Here is a 22,581-nt window from a genome sequence, read left to right as displayed (position 1 = left end):
TACCAGGAAATTTACTTCACCAGTGGGGGCTGTGTGACTAAAAAGATATTCAGTGATATTTCAACAGGTGGATATTTGGTCTACTTGATTGGAAACAAGAGACATTATTAACAAACAGTCATTCATTAATAAGCTACTATGGAAAAAAATCCTCACAAGTCCATCATTGTGTCCTGCTTTCTGCTCTGCATCTGTCCGGAGTCCAGCACACTGCTGAGTATTTGTATATGTGTGCATGAGAGTGGGAATGGATGTTTGTGTCTGTGTGTGCCTGTATCTCTATGTCTTTTTTTTTCTTTTTTTCTTTCCTGTCCCATTTCGTTCTTTAGCCATCAGAATTGATGTCCACAGGCCAACAAAGATACCCAACGGATTTACTTTACCAAGTGGATCATCACGGCCTTGCCGTATTGCTCCATTTTAATCGACTTTTGTTGTTATTTTGTATTTTATTTTATTTTATTTTATTTTATTTTATGTTGTTACAGACGGGACAGACATGGTTAGGAAAGGGAGAAAAAAGATGAAGGAAAAGAAAAACAGAGGGGAAGAGGGACAGTGAAAAAGGACACTCAAAAAGAAAAAAACCAGCAGCCACGGAGCAGAAGCCAGAGGGTCTACAGTGACGTGCCCGTAGGCTGCTGGCAGCCAGCTGTGCCAGAGTGGACCGAGCCCCAGGTCCAGAGGCCGGAGGCCTGAGGGCCCCCCACACTCTGGAAGAGGCCCGACCAAGCCACGGGCACCCGGCCCCGCAAAGCAGCCACCGGGAGTGAGCAGATATATACCTGAGCACCCAGCCCCGGACACCGAGAACTACCAACGCACCAACACCTGAGGGCATCAGCCACCAGCAGGGAGTGTGGTGAGGGGAAATAGGCCTCCGTACTTCTGAGAGCCTGAGATGTTCCCAGAGAGGTGGAGTCTGAGACCCGACCTGACATATAACCACAGACAAACAGTGATTGTGAGCAGGAAATGGGAGGCAGTTGGGGATGCGGAGGGAACCCCAGTAGGCACCCCCGCCCTCTGGAACCCACCAAGGCAAGGGGGCCCAGGCTCATCCAGATCAGGCCCACAGCAGCAGCACCGCCAAGCCCCACAGGACCCGGGGCAGCCCACCCGACCCCAGGAGGTAACTGTACCCACCCCATCATTCAATTGTCTCCCAGGCTACACAAGAAAATAGACACCCAGATTAAGTCCATCTCCAACACTCCTATGTCTCTACCCCACCTGCAGAGTAAACTCCTCCAAGGATGAAACAACCCCCCTGCCAGTTGAAGAGCCCCCCCAGTTTCGCCAATGCACCAGAGGCCTCCTGCACCAGGGCTGACCACCGTGCACCCACCTGCCCACAACCTCGGCGACACACCAACGAGGACCAAAGCCCCCAAGGCCCAGCCAGAGCCCCAACATGGAGACGGAGCACCCCCAGAATCCCAAGCCCCCACGCCCGCCCTGGATCCAGGCTACCAGGCCAGTAACCTACGTCTGCCAGCACAGACCCTCCCCCAGCCCTGCTGCATGTAGCCACGAGGAAAACATCATCTAAGAGCCACCAGAGCCCCTAACCAGGTCATGACCACAACCCCCCGGTCAAGTATTTAATTCCCCTGGTTAAGCCCTTGAGGGGCTCTCTAGGAATAACGTCCCTAGGGACTCTCCAGACACCCTAAGCCGGTCCCTACTTCCACATCAAACACAATAGCGAAGGCAGGACCAAACTACAACCCTCCACCCCCTCTAGGTGATGGAACCAATCAAAGAAGCCCAGAGGGACTGATCTAATGTGGTGGCAGAGGCTGTATCAAGACTAGTGTGATCTATTAGATAGTTTCTATATTGGTTAGAGTTAAGATTATTTTTATTTTTCCAGTTCATGAGGACCATTTTCTTGGCAGTGCATAGGGCAGTAAAACCCATGTGGACTGTATTCATTTCTGTAGTGACATCATCCAATTTGCCCAACAGGCACACTAAAGGGGAGGTTGGAATTTTACAGTTCAGACACTTTGATAAGTCTTCACATATCTCACGCCAAAACTTCTGAACTGGTGGACAGAACCAAAGAGCATGGATGTAATTGTCCGGTGTATTGCCTTGACAGTATGAGCAATTGTTGGAAGACGTAAAGCCCATCTGGAACATCCGATGACCTGTATAGTGCACTCTATGTAGTATTTTGTATTGTATTAATTGCAGACTGGGAATTCTAATGAATTGAAAGGTTTTTAAGCATACCTGAGACCAGACGTTTTGGTCTAAGCTGACTGATAAATCTGCCTCCCATTTAGCAATAGGGAGGAATATTGATTCATCTATTTTAGAAAGTGTTCTGTATATTGTAGACAATAATTTTGGGGGTTCAAGAGTAAGAAATTGTACCACACTTGGTGGTGTTTGTAATTCAACTTGACCGGGTTTAAATTTCTTTTTTACTATGGATTTAATTTTTAATCATCTAAAAATCTTTTCTTGTTGATCCCATATTGCATAACTAGTCTGTCAAACGGAATAAAGTCTGTTCCTTCTAATATATGTTCCAAGTATTTAATTCCTTTATAACTCCAATCAGGAAAATTAAACATGTTATTGTTTTGTAATATGTCAGGGTTATTTCAGATAGGTGTACGTTTGCATGGGATCAATGAAGACTCTGTTTTTTTTAGAAAGTCCCACCATGCTGTCAGAGAAGAGCTGATGTTGATGCTTTTAAAGCATTTGTGTCATTTGATGTTTGAGCTGATAAATGGTAGGTATGAAATCTCTAGATTATTGCATAGTGCTTGTTCTACATCTAGCCAAGGCTCATGTAAGAAGGTATGTTTTAACCATCCTGAGATAAATTGAAGCCTGTTGGCTAAGAAGTAGTGTTGAAAGTTAGGCAGATCTAGTCCTCCTTTATCCTTGGTCCTTTGTAGCATTTTTAAGCTGATAAGCGGGGATTTATCTTTCCAAAGGAATTTAGAAATACACAAATCCAGAGATCTGAACCAATTTTGTGATGGTTTGTTCGGGATCATTGAAAATAAATAATTTATAACCTGGGTCTGGGTGCGGTTTCCCCTTCTAGGGGCAAGGGTACCTAGACCTGGGGAGTGTGATTGTGTGTACAGTGTCTATTTATGTCTGTCTCCACGTTGGGTGAGTGCTTAGTATTTGCATATGAGGGCATGAGGGTGTGAATGGATGTTTGTATCTGTGTGTGCCTGTTTGTCTGTGTCTATATGTCAGGTCGGGTATCAGACGCCACCTCCCTAGGGACATCTCAGGCCCTCCAAGGTATGGAGGCCTATCTCCCCCCAACACTCCCCCTGCCGGTGGCAGACACCCTCAGACACTGGTGCACTGGTAGTTATTGGTGTCCGGGGATGGGCGTTCACGTATGCACCAGCTCACTCCTGGTGGCTGCTTGTCGGGGCCTGGAGCGTGGGGCTCGGTCCACTCTGGCACAGCTGGCTGCCGGCGGAGCTCACGGGCACGTCACTGCAACCCCCTCTGTCTTCTGCTCCGCGGCTGCTGGGTGACTCCTCATCTGGGACTCTCCTCAGCTCTTTCCAGGAGAGTGGCACGGTTGCCCCTCCATTGGTCTTCCTTGGTCTCTTGTGCTCTGAGGGTCTCTGGATGTCTGGAGCCTGGATCTCCTCCATACCTGCTTCATGCCCTGGAGGATGGGACTATGGCTCCACACACCCTCTAGCAGATCATCACATGAAGGAACCTTTTAAATACAAGCGCGCTCACGCTCACAGGTGTACACAAGGGTGCTCACAGACAAATACTACACTTTTTTTGGCTGCTACCTCAAAGCACACTGTGTGCTGTAGCTCTTACGTGCTGCACAATAATATTTAATATTTAGTATATTTAGTATTAGTTATATACACATAGATTATCGCGATGATGTTGTTTATTATATTGCTCTCTTTTTTTGCTTGATTTCTCTTTTTTCTTTCTCAACAGGTGATCCAGGTGATTGATATATGTATTTTTTGTCTGTTTGTTTTGTTTGTTTTTGTTTTTTGCCCTTTATCACCATTCCTCTTCCCCGCTGTTTTTCTTTCCCTACCTCTCTTTCTTTCTCCCTTTTCTTTCCCCCAGTCATGTCTGTCCCGTGTGTAGCAAGTGAAAATAAAATAAAATAAACAATTATTTTTTTTAAAAAGGAAAGAAATTATTTATTTTTGGCAAGACCAATATTTTTATAGCGGCGACCCTTCCTATGAGTGATATGGGTAGATATTTCCATCTAGCTAGATCGCCTTCTACTTTCTTTAGAAGTGGGAAATGGTTTAACTTAGTTTAATCTGCAAGCTTAGCAGAGACATTAATACCTAAATATTTAATATTTCCAGATTGTAGTGGGGTAAAAGAAGAATTATGGAAGGAGCAATCAATTGGAAGAACTGTAGATTTTGACCAGTTAATTGAATAATCGGAAACTCTGGAGGACGAGTTTATTAGTGTAATTTCCTCAGAAAGGTTGGTTTGCGAGTTTTGAAGAAAAAGTAACACATCATCCACATAGAGACTGATTTTATGTTTTGCCGTCTTGCATTTTATGCCCTTAATTGTTGTAGCCTGTCTAATTGCTGCTAGTGGTTCGACAAAAATTGCAAACAGTGAAGGGGAGAGTGGGCATCCCTGCCTGGTGCCCTTCAGGAGACAGAAGCTGGAGGATGTTTGGTCATTTGTTCTTGTTGAGTGCCTACCTTCTATGAAGCCAGTTTGGTCAGGATGAATTAAAAGGGAGATTATCTTCTCTAATCTTTTTGAGAGAGCTTTGCAGATTATTTTGAGGTCTACATTAATAAGGGATATTGGATGATAGCTTGAGGGAAATACAGGGTCTTTGCCTGGTTTTAGCAGGAGATTAATATTGGCAGAATTCATATTTTGTGGTAGTCTGCCATTTTCCTTAATTTCCTGCAAGTTTCTGTGGAATACTGGTGCCAGAATTGCCAGGACTGGACCTGGAGCCTTATTATTGGGCATACTTATCAGGGCTTCCTGGAGTTCCCCTGGTGTCAGTGGCAAGTCCAGTGCCATTGCTTGACTGTCTAGTAATTTTGGAAGAGTTATGTTGTCAAGAAACTGATCTATTTCATTTTTAGTCGGGTTTATTTGTGGTGAATATAAAGTTTTATAGAAATCCCAAAAAATGTTTTTTATTCTTTTAGGGTCATATAGTTGTTTTTTATTTATTTATTTTAACTGGTTAGCTAGAAATCGCCCGGATTTATTACTGTGTTCAAAATTCTGCAAGCGAAGTCTTTGTGCTTTGCTTTTTTAATTAATAATTTCATTTAATTCTAGTTTTGTTTTGCGTATTTTGTTCAGTATTTCCTGATCTTGGTCGGACACGTATGCTTCTTCTAAGGATTTGATGGTTTTTTCTAATTCCTGAATATTTTTGTTTTCTTCTTTCTTTTTATGTGATGAGAAATAAATTATTTTACCTCTCATCACAGCTTCCCCTGCTTCCCATAGAACAGATGCTAATGTTCCAGGAGTGCCATTATAGTCTAAATGTATAGTACACTCTTTTTTTAAAATTTTTAATAAAATCTTCATCTTTGAACAGTGATGTGTTAAATCTCCAGTTTTGTTTTTTGTTTTTTTTGTCTGAGATGTCACACAGGAGTGAGCTGCTGACTAGGAAATAATCCAGACGAGAGTAGGAGTGATGGACATGTGAGAAGAAAGAATATTCCTTACTGTTGGGGTGAAGGGAGCGCCATGCATCACAAAGACCATAGTCGCTCATATACTGTTTGATTATATTTGTGGACTGCCAATTGCACTGAGTTCCTTCAGTGTTGAGCCTATCCACTTCTTCATTTAGTCCCAGGTTGACGTCGCCCCCAAGAACAAGTGTGCAATCTAGATGTTCAGACAGTCTACTAAAAAAACATGAAAGAATGAGGGTTCATCAACATTTGGACCACATATACTTACAATACATAGCTTTTTGTTAAGTATTGATAGTTTAATAATTAGGAATCTACCCTCTGGATCTATGACTGTGTAGAGTACTGTAAAATTAGAATTTTTATGTATTGAAATTGCTACTCCCCTTTGTCTAGAATTATAACAGGCTGTGAACACATTAGGAAATTCAGGTGTTTTAAGTTCGTTTAAACCTGTGACAGGTCTGGGAGTCTCTTGTAATAAAACAACATCTGCCTGTAGTTTTTTGAGCTGGTTAAATATCTTTAACCTCTTTTCTCTGGTGCCAGCTCCATTTACATTCCATGTGACAAACCTTAGGGTGCCCATATTTGTTTGTGTATGGCTAATGATGTACGCTGGGTGTTTCATTTTGATGGGTGAAGAAAATGGAAACACATCATTGTGTGCAGATCCATTTATGCAGCAAGCATCCTTGTCAGATGCCCAAACCAACCTCAACTGGCTCCTTTCAATGTGGAGGAGCAGGAGCTCTACTCTGAGCCCCTCCCTAATTGCCAAACTTCTTACCCTATCTCTAAGGGAGAGGCCAGCCACCCTTCAGAGGAAGCCCATTTCCGCCGCTTGTATTCGCGATCTCGTTCTTTTGGTCACTACCCACAGCTCGTGACCATGACCGTGGTCGCCAGTCACCGTGACCAGGTGAGGGTAGGGGCGTAGATCGACCGGTAAATTGAGAGCTTCGCTTTTACACTCAGCTCTCTCTTCACCACAACAGACCGGTACAGCGTCCGCATCGCTGCAGCTGCTGCACCAATCCGTCTGTCGATCTCCCACTCCCTTCTCCCATCACTCGTGAACAAGACCATAATGATCCATTTGGAAAAAAGAATCCATTGGGCATTTTATCTTGGCCTTCAGACAGTCATTCAGATTGCTACAGTACTGAAGGGGACAAGAAAAAAAAAAAGAAAAAAGAAGAAAAGAAAAAAGTGCTTCTCGCACGTGCGCATCTTTTGATCCAAATTTATTCGGTTTGTCCTCCAACATAGTTTTCAGTCATGTGACCGACTTGGCCAGTAGTGGACAGTCGGTAGTACTGCAGGACAGTGTTATTACTGGATCATCTATCCATGGAGGAAAAACGAAGACATCAAGAAAAACTATAATTTTCAAGGATTTGTGAGTCATCTTCTGCCATATTCAGCTTTATCTAAATACCTGAAAGTGACGTCTGCCCCAGAGCTCCAGTTCATTGACATCTATTCTTGTAGAGGTTCCCTCACCTGTCACTGCTGCCAGGATGAAAGCTCACTGAAACAATAAGCAGTGAGTCCCATTCATCACCAATAACATGAATTCCATCATGTACAGTCTTGAACTGTAGTTCTCACTTTGATCTGTGCACATTAAATACATTTGGTCATTGTGCAGCTGGAGCAGAGAAACAGGGAAGCAGCTGGGATTGTCAAAGTAAGCAGCATCATGGTTTTTTTCTGCAAAAGCACAGGAATCTGCATTTCAGACTTAAGTACTGGTGTGTTTTATTAAGTACCGTCTGGAGTTAAGAACTGAAACCAAATACCAATGAAAAGGAACTTTTGATTTGGCTTCAGTCTCAGGTCTGTCACTGTGTTCATGTGTAAAAGAGGGTGAAGGAGTTGTACTGATAAAGCACACAGCTCAGTGAACACAGAGGTGTGTAGAGCCTAATTTGTAACCAAGGAGACAATATTCAACCTCATCTGCTAGTTCATAGCTTTGAGCAGCAGGTGGCAGTGCTGCATAAAATAACGACCTGAGATTCAAACATACAGCAGCTGCTGAGCTGACGAATGCTTCTAAATCCATTTTAACACATGAATCAGCCTTAAGAAGTGATAAGAGGTCCACTACAGACTAACAAGTTTATCTACAATAACACAGCATGTATTAGTAGACTTACATTTTAATACCTGCATGTGTCCAGGACTAAAAATATTTATGATGCATGTTGTTAACTGGCCGTCACATAAAACCATGAAAATCTTTTTGCTATATTTGAGCTTCAGTTATTATTATTATAATTACTATATTATTATTAGTAGCAGGAGGGGGAAGATTAATACTGGTAGTAGTAAAGGAAGTACAGTACAGGCTCAGAGTATATAGCACCACTGGTTCCTGAAGTATTTTTCGCGGGGGGGAAACGAACATATACGAGCCCCCCTGGGTCTTTCACACACATGCACCCTGGTCATGGACGTGGAACACCCAGCTCTGCAGTGTGCCTTTAGAAAAACATGAAAAAATGGTCATTCTAAAGAGCTCACTGAATTGGACCATGGTACTGTAAAGGGATACCGCCACTGCAATGAGTCAGTTTGTGAAATTTCTTCCCACGTACATAGTATTTGAGTATTTTTATTCTTATTTCCTTTTAGAATGAGGTGCTCTGATTTTCATGTTTGCCATTGCATAGGAGCTGTCTTATATTCCAGTCATCTAACCAGAATTATTTATATGAAAGTAAGTTTTCCATCCAGTAATAAATCTAAACCACATAAGTTTGATTCTGGATTTCCACTGAAAACTGAAGTTTGCTTAAAAAACAAAAATCCAGGGAGTAAAAATGGAAAGTTATCAAATCAAATATATCTGCAATGTGTCTCTGACAGGTTTTAGATGCAGACTAAAACTATTTTGTTTGAGCTTTTGGTTCCTAAATTTTTTTATATTTTATTCAAAAGACATTCAAAAATCTTTAAAACTTTTGTCCTGAAGATGGCAGCACAGGCTCTGAAAATGACCTCAGATTTTAAATTTCTTAACACTGTTGTTGTGATATAAAAAAATTAAACACTGGTCACAGTTAATTCAAATCACAGTAACTGGTTCTTCCATTTTAGAAAGAATATCTCCTGGTTGGTCATTTTAAATATTAAAGCAACACCTTGAAAGTCTATCCTCAGTGGAGGCAAACTGAAGACCAAGCTTTGCCTCGTCTACACCAAGGAAGAGTTCAGAGCCTCCTGCGGTGCTGTAGACCTGCTCCAGCTGAACAACCCTGGGGAAGTCTTTTCAGAGACTGTCACTCTCCCAATGACCCATGACTAGAGCAGAAGTTGAGCCTTAGAACAAATGAAGACATTTCTGAGAAACACAGTGATTCAGGGGAGACTGAATATGCTAGCCATGCCTCCATGGAAAAGAGACTGGTGTAGTGTTGCAGACACAGCAGTAATGTGAGTATTACTCATTTACAATGAGAACTTGTTAATTTGCAGTGGGGTAAAGTGATGACTCCAAAAGATCTGTTACAGGATCGCTGTCAGCCACGCTCTCCACATGAACAGGTACATGTTAAAGAAACATTTCTTTGAATAACACCTCAGATTTTACATGCATATCATTTAATTATTGATAAAAATTCAGTATGTATTTTTTCATTTTTCCCACAGCTACACATGCCACTGATTTACACAAACACCCTGACTGACTCTTACTCATCTCTTCTTGTTACATGTTCAGATACCATCTTGACCTGAGCATTATCTCTAGTCTTTGCCATGGCAGAGGGCAGTAAAATAAGGAAAGACTGTTATGAACCACATAACAGGAGGGTGCAAGATGCTAGCATGCAGGGCAAACATGGAACATCACAACCAAGTAGCTGCATAGTGCAGAGGAAGATCTGTGCCGAGTATGGCCAAAGTCAAAATGGAGACACCCCCAAGGGTGTTCGAGAATGACAAGGAGTCCAGTGTCACAGGCTTTTAAAAATGGTAATAAGGTCAACACAGCAGTAAAATAGTTAAATTTATAAGGCTAAAAAATTTGTTTATGTATGATAAACATGTTTCCCAAAAGTGCGAATTATCTTGAAAAAAAATTATATCATCATTCTTTATCCTTGGAAGAAACAGCTTTACTGCTGTACCATTTGCATTCATTATTATTATTATTATTATTATTATTGTCATACAGCCCATTCCTCATGTGTACGCAGTAATTTTGTTATATATTTTTTTCTTATTCAGCCTGTGTGTGTGAGCGCTCTTCTGTGTTTAGAACAAAATCCAAAAAATCTGAACATTTAACTTTATTAGCTTTTAAAGACAAACTAAATGACAAAAGAAAGGCAAAAGAAAATTTGTCAACTTGTTTTTAACTGTCAATAAATACATACAGTGTAACACAGTGCTGACTACATCTGTGCACTTTTGGCTGCGTGAAATGAAACAACAGAAATTTCCGTTTTAATGACGACTTGTTGGATAGGAAACACGTGATGAGCAATCTAGGTTCAAGTCTCATGGAAATATTCAAATACTGATGCTGCTGATAACAATGTAAACTGATGGTCATGAATGGACATTTGTTTATCAGCTATACAAATACCAGCCACAAAACACTTCCATTAGCACAGACTAAATTGAATGAGTGACAGTACCTGATAGTTTCCTTGTCTCACAGCCAGGTCACCTCTGAACTTGTAGACTTTCTGCTTCTCCAGAGAATCTTCAGTATCCAGAGCAGCACTGTCACAAAACCACTGCAGAGAGGAACAACCTTACTACACAGCATGAAGCTGTTAGAGGATGCTGCTCAGTCAGTCACTGCCAGAGAAGTACATGTCTCCATGATGCAGCAGCTACTCAGCTTCCTCTATGTTTAAACATCAAAATAGTAATAATAATAATAATGATGTTTATTCTTATAATTTACAGTTTACGTTTGTGAATCTTTGTACTTGTAGATCAGAATGTACACATCTGTGAGCCTTTTTAAAAATAACTTTCTCTAATATAAAAACTGTGAAGAAATTTCAACTACTATCCGAATTAAAGAGCCAATATTATTATTATTATTATTATCATTATTATTATTATTATGATATGTCTTGCTGAGCAAGACATATGTAGAATTATGCAGTATGTTTAAAAGAGACAATCTGATGCACAGATTCAGTCACTGAATAACCTTGATAGAAACATCACACCACACTGGTGGCTGCCTGTGCTTCCCCTCCAGCCTCCTCCTAGGAGATGCAGCTGTGGCATAGATTTGAAAATCTGACATCACCTCATTCTTAAGTTACCTTGTTCACAAAGTTGGGTCTCTAAATCACCAGGTGGCGTGATGATGTAGTGAGGTGAAAAACTGAATTGACAAACATTTGTGCTCCATTTGCAGTTTTATTTTTACAGAGAGGTCACACATGACAGACATGAGAACATCATGTTTTAATGAAAGAAAAAAATATAAGTTGAATACAATATATATATTTTATAATCTACAGATTTGTGAAAATGTCTAGACTCTAATTATTTTAGTTTCACATAACCATCATCTCAAAATAAATGCAACAGAAGTTTGTGCTGAATGTAACTTCAGACACACAAAGGAGGCAGTGAAGACAGTTAAGTAGCCTGTAGAAGATTGTTAAAAATAAACAATAACATGTTTCTCAGTGTTAATATGAAAGTTCTGATTAATTTCACCACTGTTTATCTTCCTGCTACACTGAGCCTGAACCCATCACCTTTGATTTATTAGAGGAAAGTTTGCTACAACCCAACAAGCCACTACTGACACCTGTCTAACTGAATAAACAAAACCAATCCATGGATCTTCTTACTCTGCACAGATGAAATTATATTTATCATAAACAGACTTCTTGTACCACAGATGGTTCCCACTTGTATTCATGGCAGCGCTCATGCTACAGTCTGCTGTTCTTGTCTCGTCTGGAGCCCACTGATCAAAACCTACACAATGATCATCAACCCAGAACCAGAGGTCCAGGGTGCAGCTGTAAAGAAGACCCAGCCAGACAAAGGGAGTGTCAGCCTTCTGAGCCTCCAACCCAACCCAGCCCTGGGTCTCTTTATCAAGGATGGAAACCAGATCCATGTGTTCCTCTCTGCAGTGGTACAGGGCGTCTGCCCATGTCTTGTTCTCTTTAATCAGTTTAAATGGCTCTAAAAGGATAAACATCAAAAACATGAAACTTAGAAGCATCAAACCAAACAGTGTTTCTGAGTGTCTAACATGCTGTGTTAATTCAAGCACATAATTCTTACTGTCAACATTTACACATTTATATTGACTCTACTGACTGACCAGTTAACTTAGTGGGTAAGAATGTTTTATTGTACCTTTGTTTCTGCCTTTCATCGTCACCTCACACAGAATTACAAGCCCAGATGTGTTTTTGTACACAGTTACATAACGCCCCCACTTTGGTCCATTTTTACAGTTAAATGTTTTATTTTCTCCCTTAGTAGTTGTGCTGATTCTTGTACACCTGTAAAAAAAGACAAAAGGGTGGACAGATGTACAGAAAGAGTTGTGTTGCTGTATTACTGGGTTTAAAGACATTGAAATGTTCATTATAATTATCTAAAAATATTGGACATGCTGGAGCCTGACTGAGAACAGAATGATTCAAAGTAAGATGAAGGTATTACTCAGTGGTGTCAGCAGCATTTCTCTCAGATGAGTTCCCGATGAGGATCCGAGCGCCTCTTAGATCAATATTGAATTGATTTATGTTGTAAATAGTGATGCAGGAAATTTCATATAGACCCAGTAAGTCAACTGTCCACCAGCTGATGTGACCATTTAAAGTGTCAGAACATGTCGTATTATCTCCGTCCAAAGCTCTGTCAGCAGTGTATTTGACACCACTGGCTGTGTAGACTGAAGACTGAAATGCCACTTTGTCATCCAGTTTGATAGTTTCCCAGCCGGGACTACATCCTGATGATGTAACTGAAAGTAAAGTTAAAAAAACAAAAAACAAAAAAAACAGAAACAGTGGTAATAATACTTCAGACCGGGTCTTCTAGTGTTTTTTAGGACAATCTCCTTTTCACTCCTAAATAATGAATCTGAATCATCAGAATTAATGAAATGAATAATTTGACTCTCAAAACATCCTGAAGGATGACCCTGTTTAATATAATCCACTCACACCCACACACCAAAGACTGCATGTTTATCAAAGCATTTATTTCTAAATCAGTGATCACGTATCATAGAATATAATTCAATATAAATTTAAATTTACAGCATATATTTAAACAGATATTTGTAATATTGCTTCAGTCCAACAGAAAATCCCCACATGGAACATTCCCACAGATATGACGTCTACTGTGATGCACAAATAAATAAATGGAAAAATAAAATATCAAAATAATTTAAAAGGCACACAATTAAATACTTTACTTTAGAAATAAGTATATTCACAACAGAAGAATCATACTTTTTGATGTAACTTGAAGAAACTGGTTAGAAATGCACTCTCACCTCGATCCTGATGAGTTGATCTTCCTGTGAAGTTTCAGAGAACGATGTAAGAATGAGTGAATTACTGCCAGCTCTGATATTGTTGTTTGGTAATACAGCAGAAAGCACAGAATGTAAACCATCCTTCAATACTCAGGCAGAAATGAAACCAGCTTTACTAAAGTCAAATCCTCTTTAAACTAAATGAAATGACTTTTGCTTTATCGAGCAGTTTGGATCAACTCACAGTAAAACTGAACTGTTATATTTGATCTTTTTCATTCTTTATAAGGATCATTGAAACATCACTGTGCCAGGCAGGAACATCAAATGATCCACTTACCAATCAAAGTGATGAACAACAGACTCCACAGCATCTTTACTTTAGACTCTTTGCACAAATGTGTCCTCTAATAAGAGAAAGAAAAGACTTCTACCCTCACTCTGGAGTTTTCTGTAGTCACACTGATGTTGATATGATCCCCTCTCTGAGTCACAGCTGAATTTGTACTTCTGTCACTTCCCTCATAGCTGCCAACATGAAAATATACATTTCTCCTGTTTACACTGAGAGTGAGGCTTTTATGTTCAGTAGGCAAAGCATTCCCAGACTTTTACATCTGATTTGCATTGTGAACATCCCATGATTGTTACATTCAACCTTTTCACCCTACATTGTGTGTGCATCCAAGTAGAAGCACATGCAAATACTTAATACTTAGTATACCAGGAAATTTAGTTCACCAGTGGAGGCTGTTTGAATAAGAGATATTCAGTGACATTTGGTCTAATTTAAAGAAGAAGAGAGACATTCTTAACAATCGGTCATTCATTAATAAGGTGCTGGGGAAAAAACTTTTAAAAGTCCATCATTGTGTCTACTTTCTGCTGTTTACACTCAGAGTGAGGCTGTTATGTTCAACCTACATTGTGCGTGCATCCAAGTAGCAGCACATGCAAATACTTTATCATAACAGGAAATTTACTTCACCAGTGGAGGCTGTTTGAATAAGAGATATTCAGTGACATTTGGTCTAATTTAAAGAAGAAGAGAGACATTCTTAACAATCGGTCATTCATTAATAAGCTGCTGGGGAAAAAACTTTCACAAGTCCATCATTGTGTCTACTTTCTGCTCTGCATCTGCATTTAGTCAGGACCTCATGCAAAATTATTTATAGCAAAGTGCTTCTCACACTGCAGAGTATTTGTATATGTGTGCATGAGGGAGGGAATGCATGTTTGTGTCTGTGTGTGCCTGTTTCTCTATGTCTATGTTGGGTGACCTCCCGTCTGGGGTTCTCCTCAGCTCTTTCAAGGTGGGTGGTGCGGCTGCCCCTCTGGTGGTCCCCCTTGGGCTCTCACGCTCTGGGGAACCTCTAGATGTCTGGGGCCTGGATCTCCTCCATACCTGCCTCATGTCCCTGGGGGGCAGGGCTATGGGTGTGGGAAGCCGCAAACGCACTCATGCACACAGATGTACACCTCAAAGCATACTGTGCATTGTCGGTCTTGTGTGCTGCTCAGTAACATTTAATATTTATTATTTACTGTTTGTTGCTGTGGTCTCCCTACTGTGTTCTCTTCTCCCTTGTTTTCTTTTCTTTTTCCCCCAGCAGGTGATCCAGCAGTTTTTTAGTGTCTTCTCTCACTGTCCCTCTTCCCCTCTGTTTTTCTTTCCCTCTCCTTTTCTTAAACTTCTCTTGTCTATGTCTTTCCCTTTCCTATCCCCAGTCATGTCTGTTCCATTTGCAGTAACTTAAAAGTTTAAAAATAAATGATAAAACAAAACAAAATACAATAAAGTAAAAAAGATCATTCCAGTGGACTGTGATGGCATCAGCCACACATGGGTAAAACAGGGCATAGCTGGACAAATGCCTGGTATGCCCGATGGTGATTTTTCGTTTTTATGGGCCGATGGTTTTCTTTTTTCTTTTTTTTTTCTTTTTTCTTTTTTTTTCCGTAACGGTATAAACACTGAAAGGTGATGGATTGGCCAGATGCTGGGAGGTGTGTAAAAATAACTCAATTGTTTGGTGGTGGCTATGGCGGAGCTTCCACAGATTCAGTAACATTAGCAAGTGGTGGAGGCCAGCAGATGCAACACGCTGGCAGGTGGATAACGGAAACGCAGAAGGAGCAGAGACCCGAGGCAGTGAACTGAACTTCAGGTAAGAAGTTATGACCTGCAGTCTATCTGGGTCAGATATAAACCAAGTTTAGGTGGAGTTTATTTTCGTTATGCTGACTTTTTACAGTCAGTTACAATAACTCGTACTGCTTACTAGCTAGCATGACGGAGTTTATACTGCTGGGCGGGTGCTATGATTTTATTGATGTTGAACTTGTTTTATCTTATTTTATTTATAAGGTTAGTTATTAGAGTTGCCAACCGTCCTGTAAAAAACGGAATCTTCTCGTATTCAGAGTAAATATTGCGCGTTTCGTATTGAGGTGAAAAGGAACACAGTTTGTCCCGGACTTCAGCTACAATGGAAAAGACACAAAGCTGAAGCTGCACAGCTGCCTCTTCTTCTCTCATTCTCTCCCCCTCCCTCTCCTGTTTCTACTTCAATCATGAAACTGATCAATGATCAGCTGATCATTGTTTGTTTATCGCCCACTTTGCTCAGAAACAGGAAACCGGATGTCGCGCTAAACAACAGCAGCACGTTTAAGCTTAAACAGCTGTTGTTAGAATTTATTTAATATTAATTTCTAGTATCAGCTGATGTTTGGAGCACAGCTGTAAAAGCTGCTGGTCATGATATCGGTTTGTATATCTGGTGAGAGGGAAACATGAAGATGAAACCAGGAGATGTCCTTACTGAATCATCAGAGCTGAACAGGTGATGGAGAAACAGGTTTACCTTTTAGGTGACATGAATGAGTTGAAGGGAAGTTATGAACTGTTTCTGAGAGACAACACCAGGATCCTTTTCTGAGTAGCTGACAGCTGGTAACTGTGCAGGGGCGGGTCTAGCAAAGTGTTGCCAGGGGGCCAGGTAGGGCATTAACAGGGAAAGGGGGGGACAAAGAAATACTTTTCTTTCTTATTCTCATTTAAAATGCCTAGCTTTTAACAAATAATTATCTGAGTCTTACAACAAACGTTTTCATCTGATGTAAAATGTATAGAAATCCATTATTGTACATAGTAACAGGGCCATTCATTTACTTTATTAGTTTGTACTTGCTTCACTAATATAATTCGTTAACGTTTTTACTTAGTTGACACTGATATTATGAAGCGTGCACATAATAGCATTGTGTGTTTTTTCTAAAAATGTTTTTTGTTATATTAATTATGTACCTCTTTCTTTGAGGTACCTGGTTTGGGAAGGTGGCTGTTTCCTGTGGCCAGGAACAACCAAGTACTTATCAGAAACTGGTGTGTTTTAGGTTTAGTTGCGTTATTTAGTGCTTATAATAATAATAATTTAGTGCTTAGTTAGTGTTAGTGTTTGCTTTTTGTTTCCACTTATTGTGTGTAAATATTTTGACCCAGCAACTATAAAAGCTAACCTCCTGTGTCTTTGTGTTTAGGTCAGTTTGTGAGTTGTTTCCACTTTGTTTAATTTTCTGGAAGAAAAGAGTTATATTTATTTGACAACGATACACAAAATTCACGGTTCGGTTCGGTTCGATACTTTGGTGTCACGGTTCGATATTTTTTCGATACAAAAAAATGTTCATGCCTTTTTAATTTGTCATTTATTAAAATTATAAATATATATTTTAACTCAAAAGTACAGTTTTTAAATTTAATGTTGCTGAAACAACAAAATAATTAAAAAAATAAATCTATCTGATCGAGAAATCACTCATCTTTGGAAAAGAGAGTTTATTACATAGAAATGGCTCTTTCCAAAATAAAAGCTATACTATACCCTTCTTCTGGGGTATATTCTCAGCAGCATATTAAACATATCAGGTCCCCATAAGGAGAATCATGTGCTGACGGCTGTCTAAATGACTCGGGTAAAGTTTGTAGCATGCGTGCTTGTTGTTTTTGTCTGCTTCCACTTGTCTTTGCACTAGGATGATGTCGGCGTAAATGTGCAGTCATATTCGTTGTGTTCCCACTAGTGTTGTCAGCGTTGATCTCGTTAAAATGACATTAACGCCATAATGAAACTACGGATACTGGATGCCTGTGCTGGCATTTCTCCTGCGGTGTTGCTATCAGTGTGTGAAGAGTGGGAGAAGAGGGTTGCATTGACAATCCAACACAATGGGCAGCACATTGAACACATTTTATAAATGGTCAGAAACTTGTAAATAACTCATGAAAGAGTAAAGTTATGTTGAAACCAAGCACACCATTGTTTTTCTTGGGAGATTACCAATAAGTTTGATGTGTCGCATGGCCCTCTTCCTATTGAAAAAACAAAAGTTGTATCCAAGATGGCCGACTTCTAAATGGCCAGCATGGTCACCACCCATCTTGAGGGGTTTGCCCCCTCACATATACTAATGTGCCACAAACAGGACTTTAATATCACCAACCATTCCCATTTTATTATGGTGTATCCATATAAATGGCCCACCCTGTACATATATATATATATATATATATATATATATATATATATATATATATATATATATATATATATATATGTGTATATATGTGTATATATATATATATATATAGCCAGTAGGTTCACGCCTACTGGCTGAAGAAGCTGACTCCACTCCACGAGCGTCTGGCAGCACAAATGAACCAGCTGCTAGTTAACGAGAGACACCCGGAATGGCTAACCGAAGGTCGGACGGTCCTGATCCCCAAGGACCCCAAGAAGGGACCGGTCCCATCCAACTACCGACCAATAACCTGCCTCAGTACTACATGGAAGCTCCTGTCAGGCATCATATCGGCTAAGATGAACAGGCACATGGGTCAATACATGAGCGGGGCACAGAAAGGATTGGCAAGAATACCAGAGGCGCAAAACACCAGCTACTGGTAGACAGAACAGTCAGCCGAGACTGCAAGACCAGACTGACCAACCTGTGCACAGCCTGGATTGATTACAAGAAGGCCTATGACTCAATGCCCCACAGCTGGATACTGGAATGCCTAGAATTGTATAAGATCAACAGGACCCTAAGAGCCTTCATCAGGAACTCAATGGGGATGTGGCACACAACACTAGAGGCCAACTCCAAGCCCATAGCACAAGTCACCATCAAGTGCGGGATCTACCAAGGAGATGCTCTGTCCCCACTGCTGTTCTGCATAGGCCTGAACCCCTCAGTGAGATCATTAACAAGACTGGCTACGGATACCGACTACGGAACGGAGCGGTTGTCAGCCACCTCCTGTACATGGATGACATCAAGCTGTATGCCAAGAGTGAACGAGACATCGATTCACTGATACACACTACCAGGCTATACAGCAATGACATTGGAATGTCATTCGGACTGGAGAAGTGTAGTCGGATGGTAACAAAGAGAGGGAAGGTAGTCAGAACTGAGGGGATTGAACTACCAGAAGGCAACATTGCAGACATAGAGGACAGTTACAAGTACCTGGGGATCCCGCAAGCGAATGGGAACCATGAAGAGACCGCTAGGAAAGCTGAAACCACCAAGTACCTGCAGAGGGTCAGGAAAGTCCTGAGGAGTCAGCTGAACGGTAAGAACAAGATCCGGGCCATCAACACCCACGCCCTGCCCGTGATCAGGTACCCTGCTGGGGTAATAGGCTGGCCAAAGGAGGAGATAGAAGCCACTGACATAAAGACAAGAAAGCTCCTTACCATGCATGGAGGGTTTCACCCAAGTCCAGCACCCTGAGGCTGTACGCTAAGCGGAAGGAAGGGGCCGGGGACTGGTGAGTGTCAGCACCACAGTCCAGGATGAGACAAGAAACATCCACGAATACATCACGAAGATGGCCCCAACTGACAGCGTGCTCAGTGAATACCTCAGGCAGCAGAAACCCAAGAAAGAGGAGGAAGGCGAGGAACCATCATGGAAGGACAGGCCCCTGCACGGTATGTACCACCGGCAGATAGAGGAGGTGGCTGATATACAGAAATCCTACCAGTGGCTGGACAAAGCTGGACTGAAAGACAGCACAGAGGCACTAATCATGGCAGCACAAGAACAAGCTCTGAGCACAAGATCCATAGAGGCTGGGGTCTATCACACCAGGCAAGACCCCAGATGCAGGCTGTGTAAAGATGCCCCAGAGACAATCCAGCACATAACAGCAGGGTGCAAGATGCTAGCAGGCAAGGCATACATGGAACGCCATAACCAAGTGGCGGCATAGTGTACAGGAACATCTGTGCCGAGTATAACCTGGAAGTCCCGAGGTCAAAATGGGAGATGCCCCAAGGGTGGTGGAGAATGACCGAGCTAAGATCCTGTGGGACTTCCAGATGCAGACGGACAAAATGGTGGTGGCTAACCAACCGGACATAGTGGTGGTAGACAAACAGAAGAAGACGGCTGTAGTGATCGATGTAGCGGTTCGAATGACAGCAATATCAGGAAGAAGGAACACGAGAAGCTGGAGAAATACCAAGGGCTCAGAGAAGAGCTCGAGAGGATGTGGAGGGTGAAGGTAACGGTGGTCCCGTGGTAATCGGAGCACTAGGTGCGGTGACTCCCAAGCTAGGCGAGTGGCTCCAGCAGATCCCGGGAACAACATCGGAGATCTCTGTCCAGAAGAGCGCAGTCCTGGGAACAGCTAAGATACTGCGCAGGACCCTCAAGCTCCCAGGCCTCTGGTAGAGGACCCGAGCTTGATGGATAAACCGCCCGTAGGGGCGTGCTGGGTGTTTTTTTATATATACATACATACATATACGTATGTATATAAGCCATGCATTTTTCTAAATACTGTCATCAAGTTTTTTGTTTTTTAAGCATTTTCTAAGGACAGCACGAACACAGTAAAGAAAGGGGAAAAAAGCCACCTCTTTCCTATCGGTGGAAAAATGTACCATGTCGACCAATTAAAAAAAAAAAGTCAACACGTGGGATTTGGTTGTTTAGGAAGAGGGGAGAGTTTTGGGAGTGACGGTAATGGCAGCAGACAGAGCGAGCGAGTGAGAGAGAGCGCGAGTTTTTATTAGTGGGAGATTTGTGACGTTTAGTGTGGAGTTTGTTGTGTTGTCTTGTGTAGTTAGTCTGTGGTGTAGTCATTGATTTTTGTTTTGTGTGTCAGTGAGGGCACTAATGAATGTCACAAAGGCACATTGCACTGTCACCAGGTAGAAAACCAGAGGAGTGATAGGCCTACTGTTTTATAGAAAGGAAGGTTAGAGTTTTAAGTCGTCACCATCAAGGGCTCATCCGATTAGCAGTAGCGGTTTTTGATACGGGCGACACGGGCGGTTGCCCGGGGCGGCATCGTGGTGGGGGCGGCATCACGGGCATCGGCAAAAAAAAAAAAAAAAAAAAAAGAATTGCTCGTACTCATGCTGCCCCGACGTCACGCCAGCGCATACTGGGGATGGCATAGGCACCGATCGGTTTTCTATGGCCTATTTGGTGGGAGTAAGGGCGCCCTCCGTTTGCGAGGTGCGCCTGCTGCTTGCGGCACAGGGAGGAGAGGGCGGGGCGGCAGGGGATTCTCTGGCTGGCTAGAGCGGCATCTAATGACCAACTCGCAAAATAAAACAAAATAAAAACAAACCAACAAACACGAAAACACCGGACATTATGATACAGACTTATAATTTGCACTGATGTTTTTTCTAAATTCTATACGCGAAAAGTGAGCGCGAGAGCCCTCGGTGCGCCTGCTTGCTGCTGAAGTCAAAGTAAACTTTATTGTCATCTCCGCTACATACAGTACAGTATATACAGGGAGTGCAGAATTATTAGGCAAATGAGTATTTTGTCCACATCATCCTCTTCATGCATGTTGTCTTACTCCAAGCTGTATAGGCTCGAAAGCCTACTACCAATCAAGCATATTAGGTGATGTGTATCGCTGTAATGAGAAGGGGTGTGGTCTAATGACATCAACACCCTATATCAGGTGTGCATAATTATTAGGCAACTTCCTTTCCTTTGGCAAAATGGGTCAAAAGAAGGACTTGACAGGCTCAGAAAAGTCAAAAATAGTGAGATATCTTGCAGAGGATGCAGCAGTCTTAAAATTGCAAAGCTTCTGAAGCGTGATCATCGAACAATCAAGCGTTTCATTCAAAACAGTCAACAGGGTCGCAAGAAGCGTGTGGAAAAACCAAGGCGCAAAATAACTGCCCATGAACTGAGAAAGGTCAAGCGTGCAGCTGCCAAGATGCCACTTGCCACCAGTTTGGCCATATTTCAGAGCTGCAACATCACTGGAGTGCCCAAAAGCACAAGGTGTGCAATACTCAGAGACATGGCCAAGGTAAGAAAGGCTGAAAGACGACCACCACTGAACAAGACACACAAGCTGAAACGTCAAGACTGGGCCAAGAAATATCTCAAGACTGATTTTTCTAAGGTTTTATGGACTGATGAAATGAGAGTGAGTCTTGATGGGCCAGATGGATGGGCCTGTGGCTGGATTGGTAAGGGCAGAGAGCTCCAGTCCGACTCAGACGCCAGCAAGGTGGAGGTGGAGTACTGGTTTGGCCTGGTATCATCAAAGATGAGCTTGTGGGGCCTTTTCGGGTTGAGGATGGAGTCAAGCTCAACTCCCAGTCCTACTGCCAGTTTCTGGAAGACACCTTCTTCAAGCAGTGGTACAGGAAGAAGTCTGCATCCTTCAAGAAAACATGATTTTCATGCAGGACAACGCTCCATCACACGCATCCAAGTACTCCACAGCGTGGCTGGCAAGAAAGGGTATAAAAGAAGAAAAACTAATGACATGGCCTCCTTGTTCACCTGATCTGAACCCCATTGAGAACCTGTGGTCCATCATCAAATGTGAGATTTACAAGGAGGGAAAACAGTACACCTCTCTGAACAGTGTCTGGGAGGCTGTGGTTGCTGCTGCATAATGTTGATGGTGAACAGATCAAAACACTGACAGAATCCATGGATGGCAGGCTTTTGAGTGTCCTTGCAAAGAAAGGTGGCTATATTGGTCGCTGATTTGTTTTTGTTTTGTTTTTGAATGTCAGAAATGTATATTTGTGAATGTGGAGATGTTATATTGGTTTCACTGGTAAAATAAATAATAGAAATGGGTATATATTTGTTTTTTGTTAAGTTGCCTAATAATTATGCACAGTAATAGTCACCTGCACACACAGATATCCCCCTAAAATAGCTAAAACTAAAAACTACTTCCAAAAACATTCAGCTTTGATATTAATGAGTTTTTTGGGTTCATTGAGAACATGGTTGTTGTTCAATAATAAAATTATTCCTCAAAAATACAACTTGCCTAATAATTCTGCACTCCCTGTAGAGAGACGAGACAATGAG

At 41.7% G+C, this 22,581-nt stretch overlaps 1 protein-coding gene across 1 annotated transcript; it reads right to left on the bottom strand.

Annotated features, from left to right (window-relative positions):
- Positions 1-11,319: 11,319 nt before the first annotated feature.
- On the bottom strand, positions 11,320-13,726 carry LOC116314934. Its single transcript, XM_039619825.1, has 5 exons — positions 13,529-13,726; positions 13,207-13,230; positions 12,363-12,654; positions 12,051-12,199; positions 11,320-11,873 (listed from the first exon to the last, which is right to left on the bottom strand). The coding sequence occupies exons 1-5, from the start codon at positions 13,560-13,562 to the stop codon at positions 11,527-11,529; spliced, it is 846 nt and encodes a 281-aa protein (XP_039475759.1). The 5' UTR covers positions 13,563-13,726; the 3' UTR covers positions 11,320-11,526.
- Between the last annotated feature and the right edge of the window lie 8,855 nt (positions 13,727-22,581).

This window comes from Oreochromis aureus, linkage group 11 (assembly GCF_013358895.1).
Source record: "Oreochromis aureus strain Israel breed Guangdong linkage group 11, ZZ_aureus, whole genome shotgun sequence".
NCBI classification, from domain to species: Eukaryota; Metazoa; Chordata; class Actinopteri; order Cichliformes; family Cichlidae; genus Oreochromis; species Oreochromis aureus.
The sequence above is the reverse complement of the archived record's forward strand: the minus strand, read 5'-3'. Positions and strand labels throughout refer to the sequence as shown.

Coding starts and splice junctions, on each gene's coding strand:
- LOC116314934 (XM_039619825.1), bottom strand. CDS start 13,562: ATGCTGTGGAGTCTGTTGTTCATCACTTTGATTG. Junction 13,231..13,528: donor GTTGTTCATCACTTTGATTG/GTAAGTGGATCA, acceptor GAAACTTCACAG/GAAGATCAACTCATCAGGAT. Junction 11,874..12,050: donor GATGAAAGGCAGAAACAAAG/GTACAATAAAAC, acceptor TTATCCTTTTAG/AGCCATTTAAACTGATTAAA.